This window comes from Gopherus evgoodei, chromosome 11 (genome assembly GCF_007399415.2).
Source record: "Gopherus evgoodei ecotype Sinaloan lineage chromosome 11, rGopEvg1_v1.p, whole genome shotgun sequence".
Taxonomy (NCBI): domain Eukaryota; kingdom Metazoa; phylum Chordata; order Testudines; family Testudinidae; genus Gopherus; species Gopherus evgoodei.
Genome location: NC_044332.1, coordinates 59,833,578 through 59,851,190, shown reverse-complemented (window position 1 = coordinate 59,851,190; position 17,613 = coordinate 59,833,578). Strand labels below are relative to the sequence as shown.

General features: G+C 36.7%; 1 protein-coding gene across 1 annotated transcript in view; it reads right to left on the bottom strand.

Annotated features, from left to right (window-relative positions):
- LRP1B (LDL receptor related protein 1B) overlaps positions 1–17,613 on the bottom strand; it is an 875,307-nt gene that overhangs the window by 107,115 nt on the left and 750,579 nt on the right. The window contains exons 66-73 of the mRNA XM_030580310.1: positions 15,323–15,429; positions 13,429–13,558; positions 11,089–11,195; positions 10,612–10,744; positions 6,717–6,839; positions 3,683–3,805; positions 3,295–3,432; positions 247–381 (exon numbers count right to left, since the gene is read on the bottom strand). Of these exons, the coding sequence (XP_030436170.1) occupies positions 247–381; positions 3,295–3,432; positions 3,683–3,805; positions 6,717–6,839; positions 10,612–10,744; positions 11,089–11,195; positions 13,429–13,558; positions 15,323–15,429 (996 nt within the window). The remainder of the gene's footprint in view (positions 1–246; positions 382–3,294; positions 3,433–3,682; positions 3,806–6,716; positions 6,840–10,611; positions 10,745–11,088; positions 11,196–13,428; positions 13,559–15,322; positions 15,430–17,613) is intronic.

The window sequence follows — 17,613 nt, the reverse complement described above, 5'->3', positions numbered from 1 at the left end:
TCTGGCACATAATAGATTAGTTGGGCTGTAAGACTTTGTCTTAATTTCAGTTGTCGTTTTTAGTGTGTGGGTGCTGCATGGTGTTGGTGCCCAGTAATACTCAGAAAGTCATACTAAATGATCTGGTGGTGCCTTCTGGTCTTAAACTCTGACTCTAAAAGCAATCATTTAATTGACTTAGTCAAAGGATGTAGAAGAATTACAATACAAAGTTTTAAAAAAAGCTGCAAAGGAAATATACTGTACCTTCACACTGCCTATTCCTTCTGTTTCTCTGAAATCCAGGCTTACACCGACAGAAAACGAATGATTTTGTTTGATTACAGTATGCATCATCTCCACAAGGATTCACATCAGCTTCACAGGTATATTCAGTGGGACCTATGGGAACAGACTTAAATTGGTAACATGGAATATCTATAAATGGTAAAATAATATATTGTTAGAATTTCTCTTGTTTTTTCATGATACATTCTATTTAATTAAACAAATTTGACTGTAACTACTAAAGCTGTTTGAATAGAACAAAACATTTCTGAAATTTTAAATTCACTTCAATCATGCTCACAATACTTCTGTTTAATTTCAACAAATATTTATGCAACTGATTTTTATTGGCAAAAATATTTCAACAAGGTGTTTGTGGAAATGGATTGTTAAATTCTCACATATGGCTGTCCACAAATGAAGTACCTGAACTCTCATCCAGTTAAGGAACAGAAACATTACCATGTTTCTTATCTGCCCTATCCAGCTAATCAACACTGATAGATTATGGCATATTTGCAGATAAGTACATTGTGATCATGCCAAAACATTTTTAAAAACCACAATCACACATACAAAAAATCCTCTCAAACATCTCTGAATAACAAACAAATATAGGAAATTGCAAGCTGGCTGTGGCTATTCCACATGCAAAAGAAGAAGCTTAATATGTCAGATAAATTATTCATTTTTTGTCACTCAACTTTAGTAAATATCCATTTGTATTTTAGCAGTGGGTATTTTACTGATTATATTCATTTGTTCAACTACGTATGATACAATCCATCCATATAACTAACATGTAAGAACCTTAAACTTTCTCCCGTTCTGTGGGGAATTCTAACACTAAGTTCCTGTTAAAAAAAACACACACACACTCATATTCTGCAGCATGAAATGAATTTTAAGATTACTGTATAAGAAATACTTTTATTTCACTATGGCTAAAATGATACCAAAACCATAAAATAGTGGTACACGTCTTTATGTATATCTCATTTTTTTTATTATTATGGAGGCTACACAGCATACGAACAAGCTCAGAAAGAATTACTGCAGCATCCACTAGCACATTAGTTAAGTATCTCTTGGTATTTCCATGATGAATCTTTGCAAAGCTTGGTAGCTTCTCTGGCTAAGGATATGGACATGGTTATAGTAGAGTGGGCACTAAGTTTCAGTGGACAGGAAACTCTGTAGCTTTGTAAAACTCCTGGATAATGAACTTTATCTATTTGGCTATGATATATCTGGATTTCACTGTACTCTTGAAGAGAAGGAAAATAGATTCAGCTTCTTTCTCAAATCTCAGAAAAGGCTTTTTCCTTTCCTTTCCTTTAGTTCCAAGTTGTGACAAACTTGAAAGGGAAGAGTCCTGAATAAGTAAAGGGAGGACAGAATTTTTGGAAAAAATAAGGGTAAGTGAGAAGGACACAAGACCGAACATGGAGGACAGTGAAAAGCTCTCCCATTCTCTTGACTGAGGTGACCATTACCCAGGAAACTATTTTCAGAGACTTGCATGGTGACAGGTCTCAAGTTTTTTCATGAAGTTGATGGATTTCCACTTCATACAGATAAATGAAGTGTCTTGCATGGTGACAGACTCCAATGAGAAACTGCAGAATTTGAATTAATTTGCAAACGACACTATTAAATTAGGCTTGAATAAAGACTGGGAGTGGATGGGTCATTACACAAAGTCAAACCTATTTCCCCATGCTAATTTTCTCTCCTACTGTTACTCACACCTTCTTGTCAATTGTTGTAAATGGGCCATCCTGATTATCACTAAAAAGGCTTTTTTTTTCTCCTGCTGATAACAGCCCACCTTAACTGATTACTCTCGTTATAGTTAGTATGGCAACACCCATTTTTTCATGCCCTCTGTGTATGTATATCTTCCTACTGTATTTTCTACTGCATGCATCCAATGAAGTGGGTTTTAGCCCACAAAAGCTTATGCTCAAATAAATTTGTTAGTCTCTAAGGTGCCACAAGTACTCCTCATTCTTTTTATTTTCAGAGAGAGAACTGCAGAGCCTCAAAGAAAGATTTATACAATCTGAGAAGGTCCAAGTTCATAGTCCTCAGACTTCACAGGAGAACTAAGTGGAGAGTGGAGAAAGGGATAAGGATCCCGACATAAGATTACTCTAAAAATCATACTCTTGACAGAGAACCAGAATCTCATAGAAATACCTGTTCATATAAGACTCTCAGTATGCTTGTCATATCAAAGAAGTTTGAAAAAGCCTGAATAAATATATTATCAGGCTTATCCGACTAAACCTTTGACCAAATTTGTACGTTGCACAAGTTGCAAGGACATAAATGGAAAAATGAAGAAAGTGGCTGTGAAAGCCACTCTCATACATTCTAGAATTATTCTAGCTCATATTGAGTTAATTATAGCTGCATGAATTTGGGAAACAGCTAGCTTTCTTAGCATATACTGCAACCATCCTAAGAAAACAACCCCAATGTCACAAGGTACTATAATTTAATGTATTTTCTGCACAATAAAAGTATGTTAATAAAATGTAGGTGTGTGAAAGTTATTAGCCCATTGAATTTATTTAAATAAAATATATCTGTGCGACTCTAGCAAGTCCTGAAAATCTGTACTACCAATGTTTGGATGAGTTTCTTTTGTCAGCTTAGTTTCAGTGATTTTGTTTCAGATCAAGAATTTCATATCACAAAACCTTTTTATTTATCCTGATAGAGAAGAATAAGTGTGAAATGAAATATAGTCAATTTAAACAGCTAAACCAGCTCAAAATAGATTGAGTCACTCCTTGGAGGGTCAGAGATTTCTTCTCTGTAGCAAATAACTATTATTTTGAAAAGCTGATAATGTTCTTCATATTCTACTTTGAACAGTTAGTGTCAGCTATATTAGTTTGGATACTACATAGGTTATATTTTTTCATGTTAATAAAAACTTTATTTTGTACAGTTTCATTGTATTATTTCTTTTGTGCTACAAGCATGAAAAATGGATAGCTTATCCACCCAACTCACTTATTTTGCATCCTTGCTCATCTGAACCATCTCCACAGTCATCAAACTGATCACACTGCAGCTCCATGGGTATACATTTCTTATCACTACAAGTGAACTCATCCTTTTTACAAGGTTTTGCTTTATATGGGATCTTATCTAAATAATCACAAATGAAAAATCACAAGAAGATTAGCAATTCATATTGTTTAGACTACTTGCACATAAAAATGGAAATGACCATGAAGCATTAAAGAGTTGCAAAGATGTCAAGCCTAATTGTCTTGAGAGTTAAATTATGACCCACAAGCTTTCAGTTAAGCTTTTCAGAAGTACAATTTAATCTTTGTAATAAAATTTGCCTTTAACTGTTTTTTAATCAAATGCCTTAAAAGGCAAATTCACCTACCACAGTGATATTCATCTGAGTTATCACCACAGTCATCAATCTCGTTGCAAATCTGTTCAGGTCGCAGACAAACCCTGTTGTTTCTACATCGGTAGGGTCTTGTAGGTGGGCATGGAAATTTGACTGTATAAAGAAAACATCAGATAGCAGCCATTAACATAGAATAATAATCTTTTGTACTTGTGCACAACCATCCTTCAGTTGCTCAGAAAGCTTACTGTCTTTGTGTTGTGCCTCCTTTCAGTGTGGTAAATAAGCACTGGATGTGTAAGTATTGCATGATTTTATGCCATCCTGATGTGATGAGCTGGCATTTAAGCAGTTGTTACTTTATGAATATTTTATTATTTTAAAAGGCTGAAAATAGAATTTTGGGGAGGGCAAATGAGATAATTTTTAAGGCTGGAAAATAATGTAGTTGAATTTTTTTTTTAAAAAAAAAGAAGGCAGGGTATTTTGGAGTTGCTCAAAACCTTATATAGTGTTGAAGAAGAGCCTAGTTGCTTATGCTAACAATTACATATAGTTGTCAATAGAGAGCTGGAAAATGTTCATAGTGGAAAAACATTGGCCAATTTGAGCTTCCACTCCTTTCCTTACACTTAAACTTATAAGAGATAAAAGACATCTGCTAGAAAAATATAAACAAACAATCTTAAATAAATGAGTTAATAATACATATATTCACAATTCTTTTAATCATAGATCGCAAATGACTTTTCAAAGGGGAGTAAGTATAATTGTTCCCATTTTATAGATAGGAAAACTAAAGCAGAGTTGGAGTGACTTGTCCAAGGTCATGAAGCACTCGCACAGCTTGGACCATAACCCAGGGTCTCTTGATTCCTTTTTTCCATGTATTTATCACATAATCTCACCATCTCTATATTCTTTCCTCCTTCCTGCCCTCATCATTTTGATGTATTGTTTTCTAGTGGTTTATTACGCTCTCACTTTCAGAAACAATCTCTCTCTTTAATTGGTTTATGTTGTTCATATTTGCCCCATTCTCAATTTTCCATGCTTGTGTCATTTTTCATGTCACATTGTCTTTTCTTTTTGTCATCTTTCTGTCATCTGTTCTGTTTCTATCCCTCCACTCACTGGGATCAATGTTTTATTTTTTCTCTGCTAACAGCAATGACCATTGCTGAATCTTGAGAGGCAGCTGGGACCTCCCTTCCTGTACTCGCTCATAGACCAGAAGCTGAGCAGGCTGTCCTGCTGATCTGTCCCTCAGTGGAAGCCACACAGGTTGCTTAGACGAGCTGGTTCAGTTGCAGGTATCTAGTTGATGGCACTAAGGGCTCATGATAAACCTAGTTTCACTTATGAAAGCTCCAGTAAACACTCAGATTGTTTAGGGCTCTACTCTAAAATTGAACAAGTTGTAGTGAAAGATTTTGTGAGCAAAATGAAGGCTGAAAGGGAATACAATTACTACTTACAAATACATCAGGGCAGGGAGAGTGGAGCCTTCCCAAAAGTGGGGGTGGGGGCAGGGGCCCCCGACCTCCTCCCTGAGACCCCTCCTTCTCCTCCCCAGGCCATGGTCCAGCCCCATCACTCCTCTTCCCCTGGTGTCCCCATCCCCAGACAGGCCAAAAGCTGGAGCGGAGCCAGGGACGCAGGCTTCCACAGCTGCCCACACTGCTCTTACCTAGACCCGGCCCTTACCATGGCCACAGCCCAGCCATGGTTAGAGCTCCAGGGCAGCTTTAAAAAATGGGGGATCTTGGGTTCCTAACCCCCCCCCTCCAGCATTCCTGTATCAGGGGGTAAACACCAGGCAGAGTATTTAAGCTAAAGGACAATGTTGACCGAAGAACTTCCACTGAGTAAATTTAAACGTGGAATTTGAGGGAGGTTTCTAAGCATAAGAAGAGTGTTATTCTGGAACAGTCTTCCAATGGGAGTAGTAGGGGCAAGAAACCAACTAGTTTTAATATTTCCTGGTTGCCTGAGATACTAGGGGACTGCACTCAATGACTTTGACTCAGGAGGTCCCTTCCAATCCTATATCTTATGTTTTGAATCAGTGAGTTTCAACTGAGGCTGTCTGCACTGCCATTTATGTCAGCAAAACTTATGTTGCTCAGGGGTGTGAATATTCCACCCCCCCCAAAGCAATGTAAATTACACTGGCATAAGTGTGAGTGTGCATGGCACTATGTCACTGGGAGCACTTTTCCAGTCGACATAACATCTGCCACTCCGGGGGTGGGTTTTTTATGCTGACAGGAGAGCTCTCTCTCCTGCTGGCACAGAGTCTCTTCACCACGCGCCCTGCCATGCTGTACTAGTACATCTGCACCATTGCAGTGCTATAAATGTAGACATGCCCTGAAATCCTTCAATATTCTATGGACTAAAAAGATTGGTGCTTGCATGTCCATTAAACTCCAAATCCTCTAGGAAAAGATGGGTGAGGCTTAGAGATATTTATGGAGGAGGAAGATAGTGAGAAGCAAAGTAAAGTAGGGTCCAGAGCTGGTTCTCCAACCTAACCACCTCCTACACCCTCCTGCAGCCCAAGGACCATCCCTCTGCCCTGGAAAAATGGCTGCACTTCCACAATGTCCCTCCTCCTCTGACTCCTGCTTTGACTGGGGTCCAAGGCACAGCAATAGTGTTGGGAGTGTTATGAGTCCATTTATACTTGGTAAATGGAAGTGACTTCTCCAATACTGACTCAGAGATGTACCAGAGTAATTGTAAACCCCATTTGAGAGAAAAAAAATAGGTATTTGCTTATTGCCATTTCTGATTTTAAAATCTCCTCTGGACTGTAAAATAATATAATTTAATATACTTTTTGTTTTTATCTAACCCTACTGTTTTATACCCATATTCAAGACAAACCTTTAAAAGTCAAATGAGGAAAGCGTAACTTATTTAGTCTTGGACAGAAAAGACATAGTGAAGTGAGTTCTATATATTCCTAAATTGACGGTTGTAAACTGTACATATTTCTACTTCACTAATTCACTTCAGTGCCACGGAATACAAAGCATTAAAATAACAAAAGGCATACCACACATTTCAGGGACTTCATCTGAGTTGTCTCCACAGTCATCTTCTCCATCACACACCCAAAAATGGAGTTTACAAAGTGAATTTTTGCACAGAAACTCATCGGCTTTACATATATTTCCCCCTTGAAGAAATAAATAAATTGTGAACTCATGGTATAAATAAAACAAATACACCCTATTTTCATTTGTCCATATTCTGCTGTAAGCTAATGAAACATCGAGCATAATTTAAAGGGCCAAATCCCATGAGGAAGGCTTGGGAGAGACTTGCAGAAAGGGGAGATGGCCATTCAATACATTTCCCCCAACATAGCATAATCACTCATTGCTCTCTCTGTGTTTTGTGGCTCCTGTAATGGAGCCAAGTTCAGTGTGACTTTGAGGGGCTAAGGCAGGAAAGGAGGTACAGAAGACAGGAGACAACCATCCCACATAGCGTGTTCCCCTTGAAGCTATTCAGCCTCTATAATAGTTAAAATATCTTAGAATCATAGAACCATAAAGTTAGGAGGGACAGAAAGGGTTAGATAGTCTAAGCCTCTGCCAAGACACAAGATTTGTTGTGTCTAAACCATCAAAGACAGATAGCTGTCCAGCTTCTTTTTGAAACCCCCCAGTGGAAGGAGCTTATTTTAATCTTCTATGCAGCTTTTCTTTATTGCAGAAGAGTTCTGAGAGCAAAGGACTTGAGTACATCAGGACACAATGCTGCAAGGTGCAAGTGGAGAAACAAAAAGAAAGATTCCAGGTTTGTCCTAAATGGATTGTGATGCTCCAACTTTGGCTCTCCATTCTTCCTCCGAAATCCACTCTGCCACAGACCATATATTCCAGAAGTGATAGAGTAATAGAGCGTAACAGCCCAACAAACACCTTTTGTGTCTTTTCAGTAACAGAGTGGACAGGTTGGGTTTGCTTGTTAATTCAGCTCAAAAAGGACCATTAAGAGACATGGGAGAGAAGTTACTTTATATATTATATAAGCTTAATTATAAAAGTCTAAGTATTTATGGTATTTCCTCCTTTTCCAATATGCCGAACTCTTTCTTGAAGTGGTGTAACTTGTATTCTACTAAAAACACTTCAATCAGCATTTAGATTATTAAATATGTTGTTCATTATTTTGTTCATATATCAATTATATCACAATACAGAATTTATTTTCTGTATCAAATTAAAAGAAATTTAGTAAACAGACCAGGTGTTTGGGATTTTTTTTTAAAACGATTAAGAACATTAGGTAGATTGCCATGCATACTGAATACAAAACAAAAGAATAATTTTCCATGTTTACTAGGTTTCAGTTCTCTAACCAAAGTAATATAGTCATTTCTGTTTTGTTCAAGGTTTTTAATAATCCATCCACTTGAAGTTTTCACAATAGAAACAGATGTTGTAGTATTAAGAACAGCTTCTGACTTCTTGTATTCATTTGTGGTAGCAGTAGCTAGTGAAATGACAGGCTTAGTTGCTATTCAATTTAAGGATCAACACTATTTATCTGTTTGAATATCTATGTAATTGACAATAACTCCCCATTCTTTTAAAATATGCTAAAATGTCTGAAAATTTCTCTTTACAAATCACCTTTTTTATGAGTTGCATACAGGGGTTTTCTCCCTTGACCACTACACAAGTCATCAGTTATTTTCTCCTTACATAATATGGCAATTACTGACATCTGCTTGACTCTTTAGGAGGGTTCTCAAAGAACTGCTAGAGTCACTTTATATTTTCATTTGCATACTGGACTTGTTTAAACTTTGACTTTCTAGGATGCAAAATTGTTTTCAAATGTGAAAAGTGTAACTTATATTGGTGTAAACAAGCATCAGTCTGTTTAGACTAAACATTTGATGAAGTGGGACTTGTTCTGTTTTGCGCTTTAAATAAAAAGACAAAGTATTATTACCTGTTTACACTGCATCACATTGTTAAAGCATTATAACTGAAGCGGATAAAAGGTAGCTTTAACAAAGACCAAAACTATTTCTTTACGCTTTTAAACTTTATTGATCACTTTCTTACAATGATTCATGCTTCATCACTTGCAAATGTGATATATTCCTTACTTAATATTTCTGTTTCCCTTTGTAATTTTAAATACCCTCACAAAACATCCCCTTTTCCTAATTTTAAAGCTACTTATTCTAATGATTTGACTTCTTTCACTTTCTTCTCCTAAGTCTAATATTTTATTCTGAGTAAAGATAACAGTTACTGACTTGTTTGATTACGTTGTTGGTTATTGGTATTATTTGTTTTGTACAAGGTCTTTGAAACTAATAGAGTTTGTTAGAAGTATTGTAACTTACTCTTTTTTAGTATGATCAATGTAGAATGTTTGTATCAAATCAAATAGCTTAATTAAGAAAAATGGTCTTGATTAAACTCCTCATTCTAAAAGAAAGGATGCTGTTGGCAAAGCTGTTTACGTGAGGAGCCTTTAACCTTGGAAATCACTTCCACTCGCCATTTGCTGACCTTAATGATACCCTGAAAATCTAATCTTTTCACTCCAGCTGCTGGAAGATCGAGTATGGTGATGATCTGTATATATGCTTGGGGTGCTTCATTTGTTTCCACCCACAGATATACACTTTACCATGGGGACAGCTACCAGACACCAAAGCCCACACATTCTAAGCTTCTGAGGTGTCCTTTAACTCTCTTAGGCTTATCTTTCATTCTTATGAAACTTAAGAAAGAAATTCCCAATGACATTTATATTGTGGCACTCATATTGTCCCTGCCAGTTAGGTGATTAACATTCATCACGTTGGCTCATCATTCATGGTGGTAAATAATGATAAGGAAAAGTCAATTCTACATAGAGTCTGGATCAAATGGTAAGCTTGGCTCACTTGAACAACATGCATTTTTATACAACTAAATGCAACACCATTCATCTGGGAAAAATTAATTTCACTATCGCTTTTAGGATTGGGAACAAGTAGTTGCCAAGATGCTGAATCATGCATTTTTCTTGTTAAGACTTGATTATGCTTTGCTTTACTCTGCTGTGACACACAAGACTCTATACATTACACTTACTGAAAAAAAATCAGGTGTTGGAGGTTGGCATCCCTATAGTGACAGAGTTAAGATAGTAGTTTGTGGTGTATGGTACCCGAGGCAGTCGTTACGTGGAGGATTAGAGCATAAGTACTGTTATGTGGTTTACCTTTTCATTTCTATCTCTCAGGAGGAAAATTGTGAGCAGAAGCTTTTTAATGATGTTCTATTTGCTTTTACTATTTCAACTTTGCCTTAATAAGTGAGATTAGTATGGGATTTGTCAGTGCTCAGCATCTGTGAAAATCAGACCTTCTATTTAGGTGCCTAATTATGTATTTAGAAGCTTGATTTTAGGTATTCAAATTTGGACCTAACTATTTAACACTTAGGTCCCAATACTCCAACTTGTTCTTTGTGGGTGGGCCCTCTACTGTAGAGCCCCTAAATGGCACAGGAGTCCACCCACATGGAATTAGTTGAAAGATTGGGGCCTTTATTATTTTTCTGTTTTGTTTTACTTTGCAGCTTGTTTGAAAAATGTAGAGCTCAGTATATTAATGTTGCCTAAACTGGCTATAAACTATCAATTTTTTTTAACATTCTGAATTTTCTTCTTTGATAACACTTGAGCTGAAGGCACATTGTTTTCTTTCCCACGGAAGAAAAAACTGTTATACAAAGTGAAAGAATTAAACAGCATGATTGTGACATTGCAGCCAGGCATCCGAGGAACAGTTGTAATATCTTTGTAAGAAGGGATCACATTTAATTCACTTTAGTATGCTCTGGGGTGCTGCTAACTTATTATAGGCTTAAATATAAATAAGTAGAGAAAAATCAAGAGTTTACCATTTAGGGACAAGAACAACGTCTCACCTCTTTCACAGTTGTCTTCATCGCTGCCATCCACACAGTCATGGATTCCATCACATAGCCATCTGATGGGGATACAGTGGGCCTTATTTTTGCATCGAAACTGATCTTCTTTACATTCTGTTACACAATCCATCTGTTTAAATACAGATGTGTACTGCAGTATTCATTAACAACAATAATACAGTTAGAGACAGACAAAGCAGAATTCTTCAAGGCTATTAGAATTTAATTGCCCTGGCTGCTGCTGCTTCTTTACTATTCACAATACAACTGAAATTGCTACTGAATTTCAAATCGAGATCTGGAATATAAATGTTCTGATATTACATGTTTGCATATTTTGCTTTATCATTTGGTGGTGAAAACATTGGGCTCATGGAATTAATTCTTGCTTTATTAATTTTCAGTTTCCAAACTTGTCGATCGTAAACCTCACATCGGATGGTATAAGGGGCTCAAAAGAAATGCATCAGTTACCTCATCAGAGCCATCAGCACAGTCAAATTCTCCATTACACCTCAAAGATGCTGAGATACATCCTCCACTGGCACACACATACTCGCTTGAAGAGCAGGTTGGAGATGCTAATTACAAACATCAATTTTAGCATTAGCAATTCATAAATAAGTAACTTCATATTTCAATGTTAGTATTAGGTAAAACATATTAGATAAACAAATATTTTGTTGTAATTTACAATATTTTGTGCAAATTCTATAATCCATAATTATGGTGCCTGTTTTGAAAAAAAACAAGTTGCTCTGCTCCTTAAAGGCACTGTTAAAAAAGTTGCAAGTGTATTTTTTTATGGAAAAGTACTTTTTTTGTCTTCATGCTCTGAACTTTCTGAGTAACAGACAACAGGATGTTAGTGTGGAAACCTCTTAGGCAACCTTGACCAAAGTGAAAACTACCTCTATCACTCTAATATAAACGTGTATTTTCAAAGAGAAACAGTAACATATAAATACAATAGCAATAATAACAACAACAAACAACAACAACAACATAAAATTAAGTAAAACATTTGCACTAATATACTATCTTCCAGCTAAACGATCTCATACATTTGATAGCTAATGGGACTTAAGTGACACACAGGTCTTGTGCAGGCCCTCTGTAAACAAGGGAATTTTATTATTTAATTAATTAAGCCTCAAATTACTCTTGTAATGTAGGAAAATATTCTTTTTACAGATGGTAAAGTTGAAACACAGTAACATTAAAAAATGTGCCCATGTTACACAACAAATCTTTTCTGCAATGGAAACAGAATTCAGATCTTAGACCTCTCAATCCCAGCACTGGTTTTAGGGAGGTGGGTGGTCATGATGGATGCTTTGGAAGCCAACTTTCTGGGGCAACAAATCATCATATTCAGGGATTCCAAACCCTTCCCCTGCCTTTTTGTTTGTTTGCATATTTTGAGTGGGATGGGCACCAAAACCGTTTTCCACTCTAAGCAAGATATGAGGTGAAGGACACCATACATTTAATACAAACAATCTCAATAATCTAAAGAAAATGTATAGTAAGAGCAGAGTATAATTTGTATTTATATTGCATCAGAATTGAGTGAGGCACTTTATACTGTAAAAATGACAAGGTTCTCATCCCAAAGACTCCATATTCTAAGGCACTCAGTTATGCATCAGATCCGTGGGTATGGGCCCTGGTGCCTCTGGAGAGTATGCATGACTTCAGTCAGACTCTGCATGGGCACAAAGGTAGCACTAGCAAATTACAGTACAGGTTCAGGACAATACACAATGAAACTAATAAAAATTTACATGCATCTTGTATATTGTTTCCAATATAAACATCAGAGGTAGAGGGTAATTTGACAAAAAACAAAACAGTTCATGTATTTTTTTACAGCTGTACAGAATAATATCAGGTAAATAGAATATCTCTTCTAAATTTTAATAATAATACTAATATTATTATTAATAATGCATAACCCTAACATCTGAAGATGTTATAGTACCTTATTATGCTTTAAACACCACAGTCCTTATATGAGGCAGTTAACCATTATTATCCAAATTTTACAGCATGGAAAACTGATTAAAAGGCAGACTAAATGTCTTGCCTAGTTTTACAAAGGAACTGCTGTAGTAGAGCTCAGATTAAAAATGCTCAAACTCTTCTCTTAGTATCATATATGCACCACAGGACAATATTTCCTCCCTTCTCCTAAGCCTTCTGTTTGCTTGCTCTGTTGATGCCCAGCTGCAAGTAGCAGTGACAATTTAGTTCACGAGCACTGTGGTTTGCTGCACCCAGTCCTCAAGCATACCATGTCATTCAGGGAGATAAGCCAGGGGTTCTCAAACTGGGGGTCAGGAAACCTGAGGGGGTCACAAGGCTATTACATGGGGGGTTGCGAGCTGTCAGCCTCCACCCCAAACCCCACTTTGCCTCCAGCATTTATAATGGTGTTAAATATATAAAAATGTGTTTTTAATTTATAAGGGGGTGTGTGTGTCACACTCAGAGGCTTGCTATGTGAAAGGGGTCACCAGTACAAAAGTTTGAGAATCACTGGTTTAAGCCATTGGGATGGATGGTCAGATCCTAGGAGCTCTCAATTTCATATCAGGAAATGTAATGTGAAACTAAATCAGTTTTGCAGAAATTCTTGCAAAAAGGAGCACATATACAACAAACCAAAGAATTTCCTATTGAGCCATGTGCCTGTTATTTCTGATATCAGTCTTGATTTGTTTACTCACTTTGTCTTTTCTCTTCTTCATATCTTTTTAATACTTTTATTGTTTTTCCTGGAAAATTTAATGATTTGTTATAGACACCTACCTGGTTCACAATTTTTCTCATCATCCCCAAATTTGCAGTCTTCGTGACCATCACATTTCCATTTTGCTGATATGCATTGACCATTGGAACACTGGAACTGGTCTTTTGAGCAGCCAGGTTCACAGTATCGCTGTTATAAACAAAACTATAATTAAGTATATCTATTAATATAAAGGTATTATATAAAACATTTGCAAACATTCAGCCAGTCAGAATGGCTAGGGCTCAGTTCTGCAACTCTTACTCAACAGTGAGAAGTACCTTGCTACACAATAAGATACTACTGATTGTGAATAAAGACGGTAGAATTGACCCCTTAATTAGCAAAGCACTCTTTAAAAAGAGGTACCCCAGTTTTTGAAATGGGATAGCTGGTATTTGAGAGTCACTTTTAGTAGTATAATTATGTTGTCCTGATCATAATCTTGGCAGACTTTAACCTGTAAATATTAATGTAATTAACTCCTCCCCCAAACTATTATTAATATATTGATGCCTGCTCTCTATGGCGTGTCTTTACTTAATAAAGTGTCATCAAATGTACTTATTTACTTGTGAAACCATTTACCCTGTATCAAAATATATCAAAAATGTTTAAACTACTTAGTGGATGCATACAGATGTTCAATAGTAAAAGATGCTCAAAATAGGATGGCAAGACTAGAAGACTGAAACAAAAAGAATATCAGGGCACAACATCTGCAGTGGTAGCAAATTTCAAAGAAATCGGAGAGAAATGTATGAGATGTAGCAGAGCTATATATAATGATGGGAAACAACACTATTACAGAAAAAATTTCAATTTAATTTTAGATGATCAGATACAGCATAGACAACAAGCAGATTTGTGTGCATTTATCAGTGTAGGAAGAAGAATTCAGTTATGCTATCAGTTATGCTATCAACAAATAGCTTTAGTTATTTATATATATATATATACAATTAGCAATCCTAAAGGATTCTATAAACTTAATTTCTTTGATTTCTTAGAGCCATTTACAGCTCTAGAGTTATATGTATAATTCCCATTGCTCTCACTTCTGATAGTTACAATATTTACTCAGCAATATTTCTGTATCAGAAATACTGTTTTTACCATCTGCTTATAGCCTGTGCTCCATCATCAAGGGGCTTCATTCCCTTATTCCATGCAACTGCCATTGCTTTTAATAGGAGTTGCCTAAGTTGACTTGAGGAAGAATGTGAATATTAGAAAACGGGCACAAACTATAAACCAGTGGTTCTCAACGTGGTGCCCACAGGCACTTGGTGCCTGCCGGGGCATCTATGTGCGCCCATGTATTGGCCAGCGGACAAGCATCTGCCAAAATGCCACCGAGAAGCAGCGTCATCCAGAGATGTCGCTGCTGAAACGCCGATGATTTCGGCAGCATTTCAGTGGTGACGCCTATTGACGTTGCCATTTCTCAGCAGCATTTTGGTGGATGCTTGTTCACTGGCCCTGGTCCCCGGTGACTCGTTGTCCGCCGCCCGCCAGACGAAAAAGTTTGGGGACCACTGCTATAAACAAATCATGTAAATACTGAAACTATCTGAGGCTGAGAAATGTATGTACACAGACAGCATGATTGTCAGGTGACTATATTCTGCACTTGCAGCACAGGGAACAGAACCCATAACCTTTTCTTCAAAAAAAAAAAAAAAGCACTTCTGCTACATAAGCTAAATGAGAATTTCTCATATATATAACCAGTAGCATTAGTTCTATTTTCCTTCCCCCTCTGTGCAGTCACCTAGTGGTTGTGATATCTGATGGTTAAGGATGGAGTTTTTTGTTGCTTCCCAGTGAGCAGGGAGGGAAACAAATCCTGCTTCAGCAAGCTGTATTTTGATCTCAGTTTTGTAAAGGATTTTTGCCTGTGAAGAAGCCTACCTCATCTGAGCCATCTGCACAATCATAATCCCCGTCACACCAGAATCTCGCAGAAACACAATCTCCATTTGCGCAGAGAAAGTCTTTCAAAGTGCAGGTTTGAGGCTCTGAAGGAAAGAAAATAATTAAATGCTTATAGCCTTAATATTGTTTTGAAACTATACACTTAAGTTCCACAAGGAAGGAACAGAAAATATTGCACAAAAACAAACAACGTTTAGCCAAATAAATGTGAATGTTTTTTTAAAAACAGAAAATATTAATCAAAAAGTTGTCATAAGGATTTTTCATATAGTTAAGAATTTGTCAGAATAGTCTAAAAATAAAAAATCTTTGCTTATGACAGATCCTTAGAAAAATATCTTTTGAGCTACCTCATAATTCTTCAAACTGTAAATTATGTTTGAGAATGAATAGACTTTACATTAAATTATATTGTATTATAGTGAATAACTCTGTACATTGCCAAATGCTTTTAAATACTTATGAGCAGTTGCTCTCCATATGCAGAAAAAACAATCTACTGTTGCAGGTTTGTTTTTTTGTTATAACTACTAGTTGTCACCCATTTTATCAAAGGGTCTGTCACAAGACTAGAAATGGAGCTTTTACCACACCTGGTAATAAGAGGGGAAGTAGAAGAAAAGGGACCCTTGGACTTCTGTGGCATATTTATACACCTTTTGTAAGTGTATAAATATTTACAGACAGACCAAGCAGAATTCAAATAGGTGGTTAGAATTTTATTGCTGTGGCTGCTGCTTTTTTATTTTTTACTGAGAAGAGGGATTGGTAAGGGTCTAAGATGGAATTGGAAGGAGGTAACTCCAAGTACAGTTGTAGATGGCATGTTCAATGAGCTTGGAGATGAGGGGAGATGGGATGGTAGTTGGAGAAGCAGATGGGGCCAAGGCTGGGATTTTTATGAGCAGGTAAACGAAAACATGCTTCTATTCTGGGGAAAGAAATGAATCAGAAGACAGGCAAGAGGTGAAGAGAAAGGTGAAGTGGAGGCGAGTGTGGGCCCCTGGAGGATTTAAAGGAGAAAAGCAGACAAGAAACTTCCTTATGAGTGATGAGGGAAAAAATATGAGTTCAGTATATTAAATTTACATTATAAAATTGATTTTATAGGGCAAATCATCACGCTAATAGCATGCAATAACCATTATTGATGACTGTGAATAAAAAAACTGCAGAAATGGAAGATCTGATATTGACTTCAAGGGAATAGGATTATGACCTATATTAAAGAAATGTTTTTTTTAAAAAAAAAACAGCTTAGAAATGATTACCTAGAGAAAGTAACCGGTATTCCTACTGGTTAGTTTCAAGCCATTTTACATTATTTTCCTCATTTTGTTTCAGTTTTATATAGATTTTATGTTCTTTGATTAATACCAGTAAAGTGTGCGCTACTTTCCTTTAGAAAGGAACAAGACAGCTGACTGCTATAGAGTATTCTCTACAATAAAGATTTACCTGAAAAAAATATTTTTGAGGGGTGGGGGGGAAAGATCTTCAGTAAGAGTGAAGGGAGACAAAAGATGCCCTAGACTTTGATTCCAATGTATTCACATTCAGAATTAGGTCACCAGGGCTATAAACTTCTTTACAACCTTCGTTTAAATTGTTTAGGCAGGGGCACAAATAGCTGATGGCAGACCTCCTAGGATTTAATGTTTTTAGAAGGACTTCCCAATACAAGATCATTCTTCAAGGTAGGTATTTTATTGTGAAAAAGCTTGGAATGGGTCTGACCTAAAGCCACTGAAGACAACAGAAGTCTTCCTAATGACTTCAGTGAGCTTTGGCTCAAGACCAACAAACACAGTTATATAAAAGTAAAGTGAAAGGCTCAAGACATTGGAAAAAAAGGGTAGTATGGGCTTATGGATTATAAGGGGTACACAGATAGGGAAAGAGTGATAAAGTTCAGTTACACTGTGCAGGAAGCAGGATTAAGCCATACTAAAGAATTATAGATTCATAGATTCATAGACTCTAGGACTGGAAGGACCTCGAGAGGTCATCGAGTCCAGTCCCCTTCCCTCATGGCAGGACCAAATACTGTCTAGACCATCCCTAATAGACATTTATCTAACCTACTCTTAAATATCTCCAGAGATGGAGATTCCACAACTTCCCTAGGCAATCTATTCCAGTGTTTAACTACCCTGACAGTTAGGAACTTTTTCCTAATGTCCAACCTAAATCTCCCTTGCTGCAGTTTAAGCCCATTGCTTCTTGTTCTATCATTGGAGGCTAAGGTGAATAAGTTTTTAGCTCCT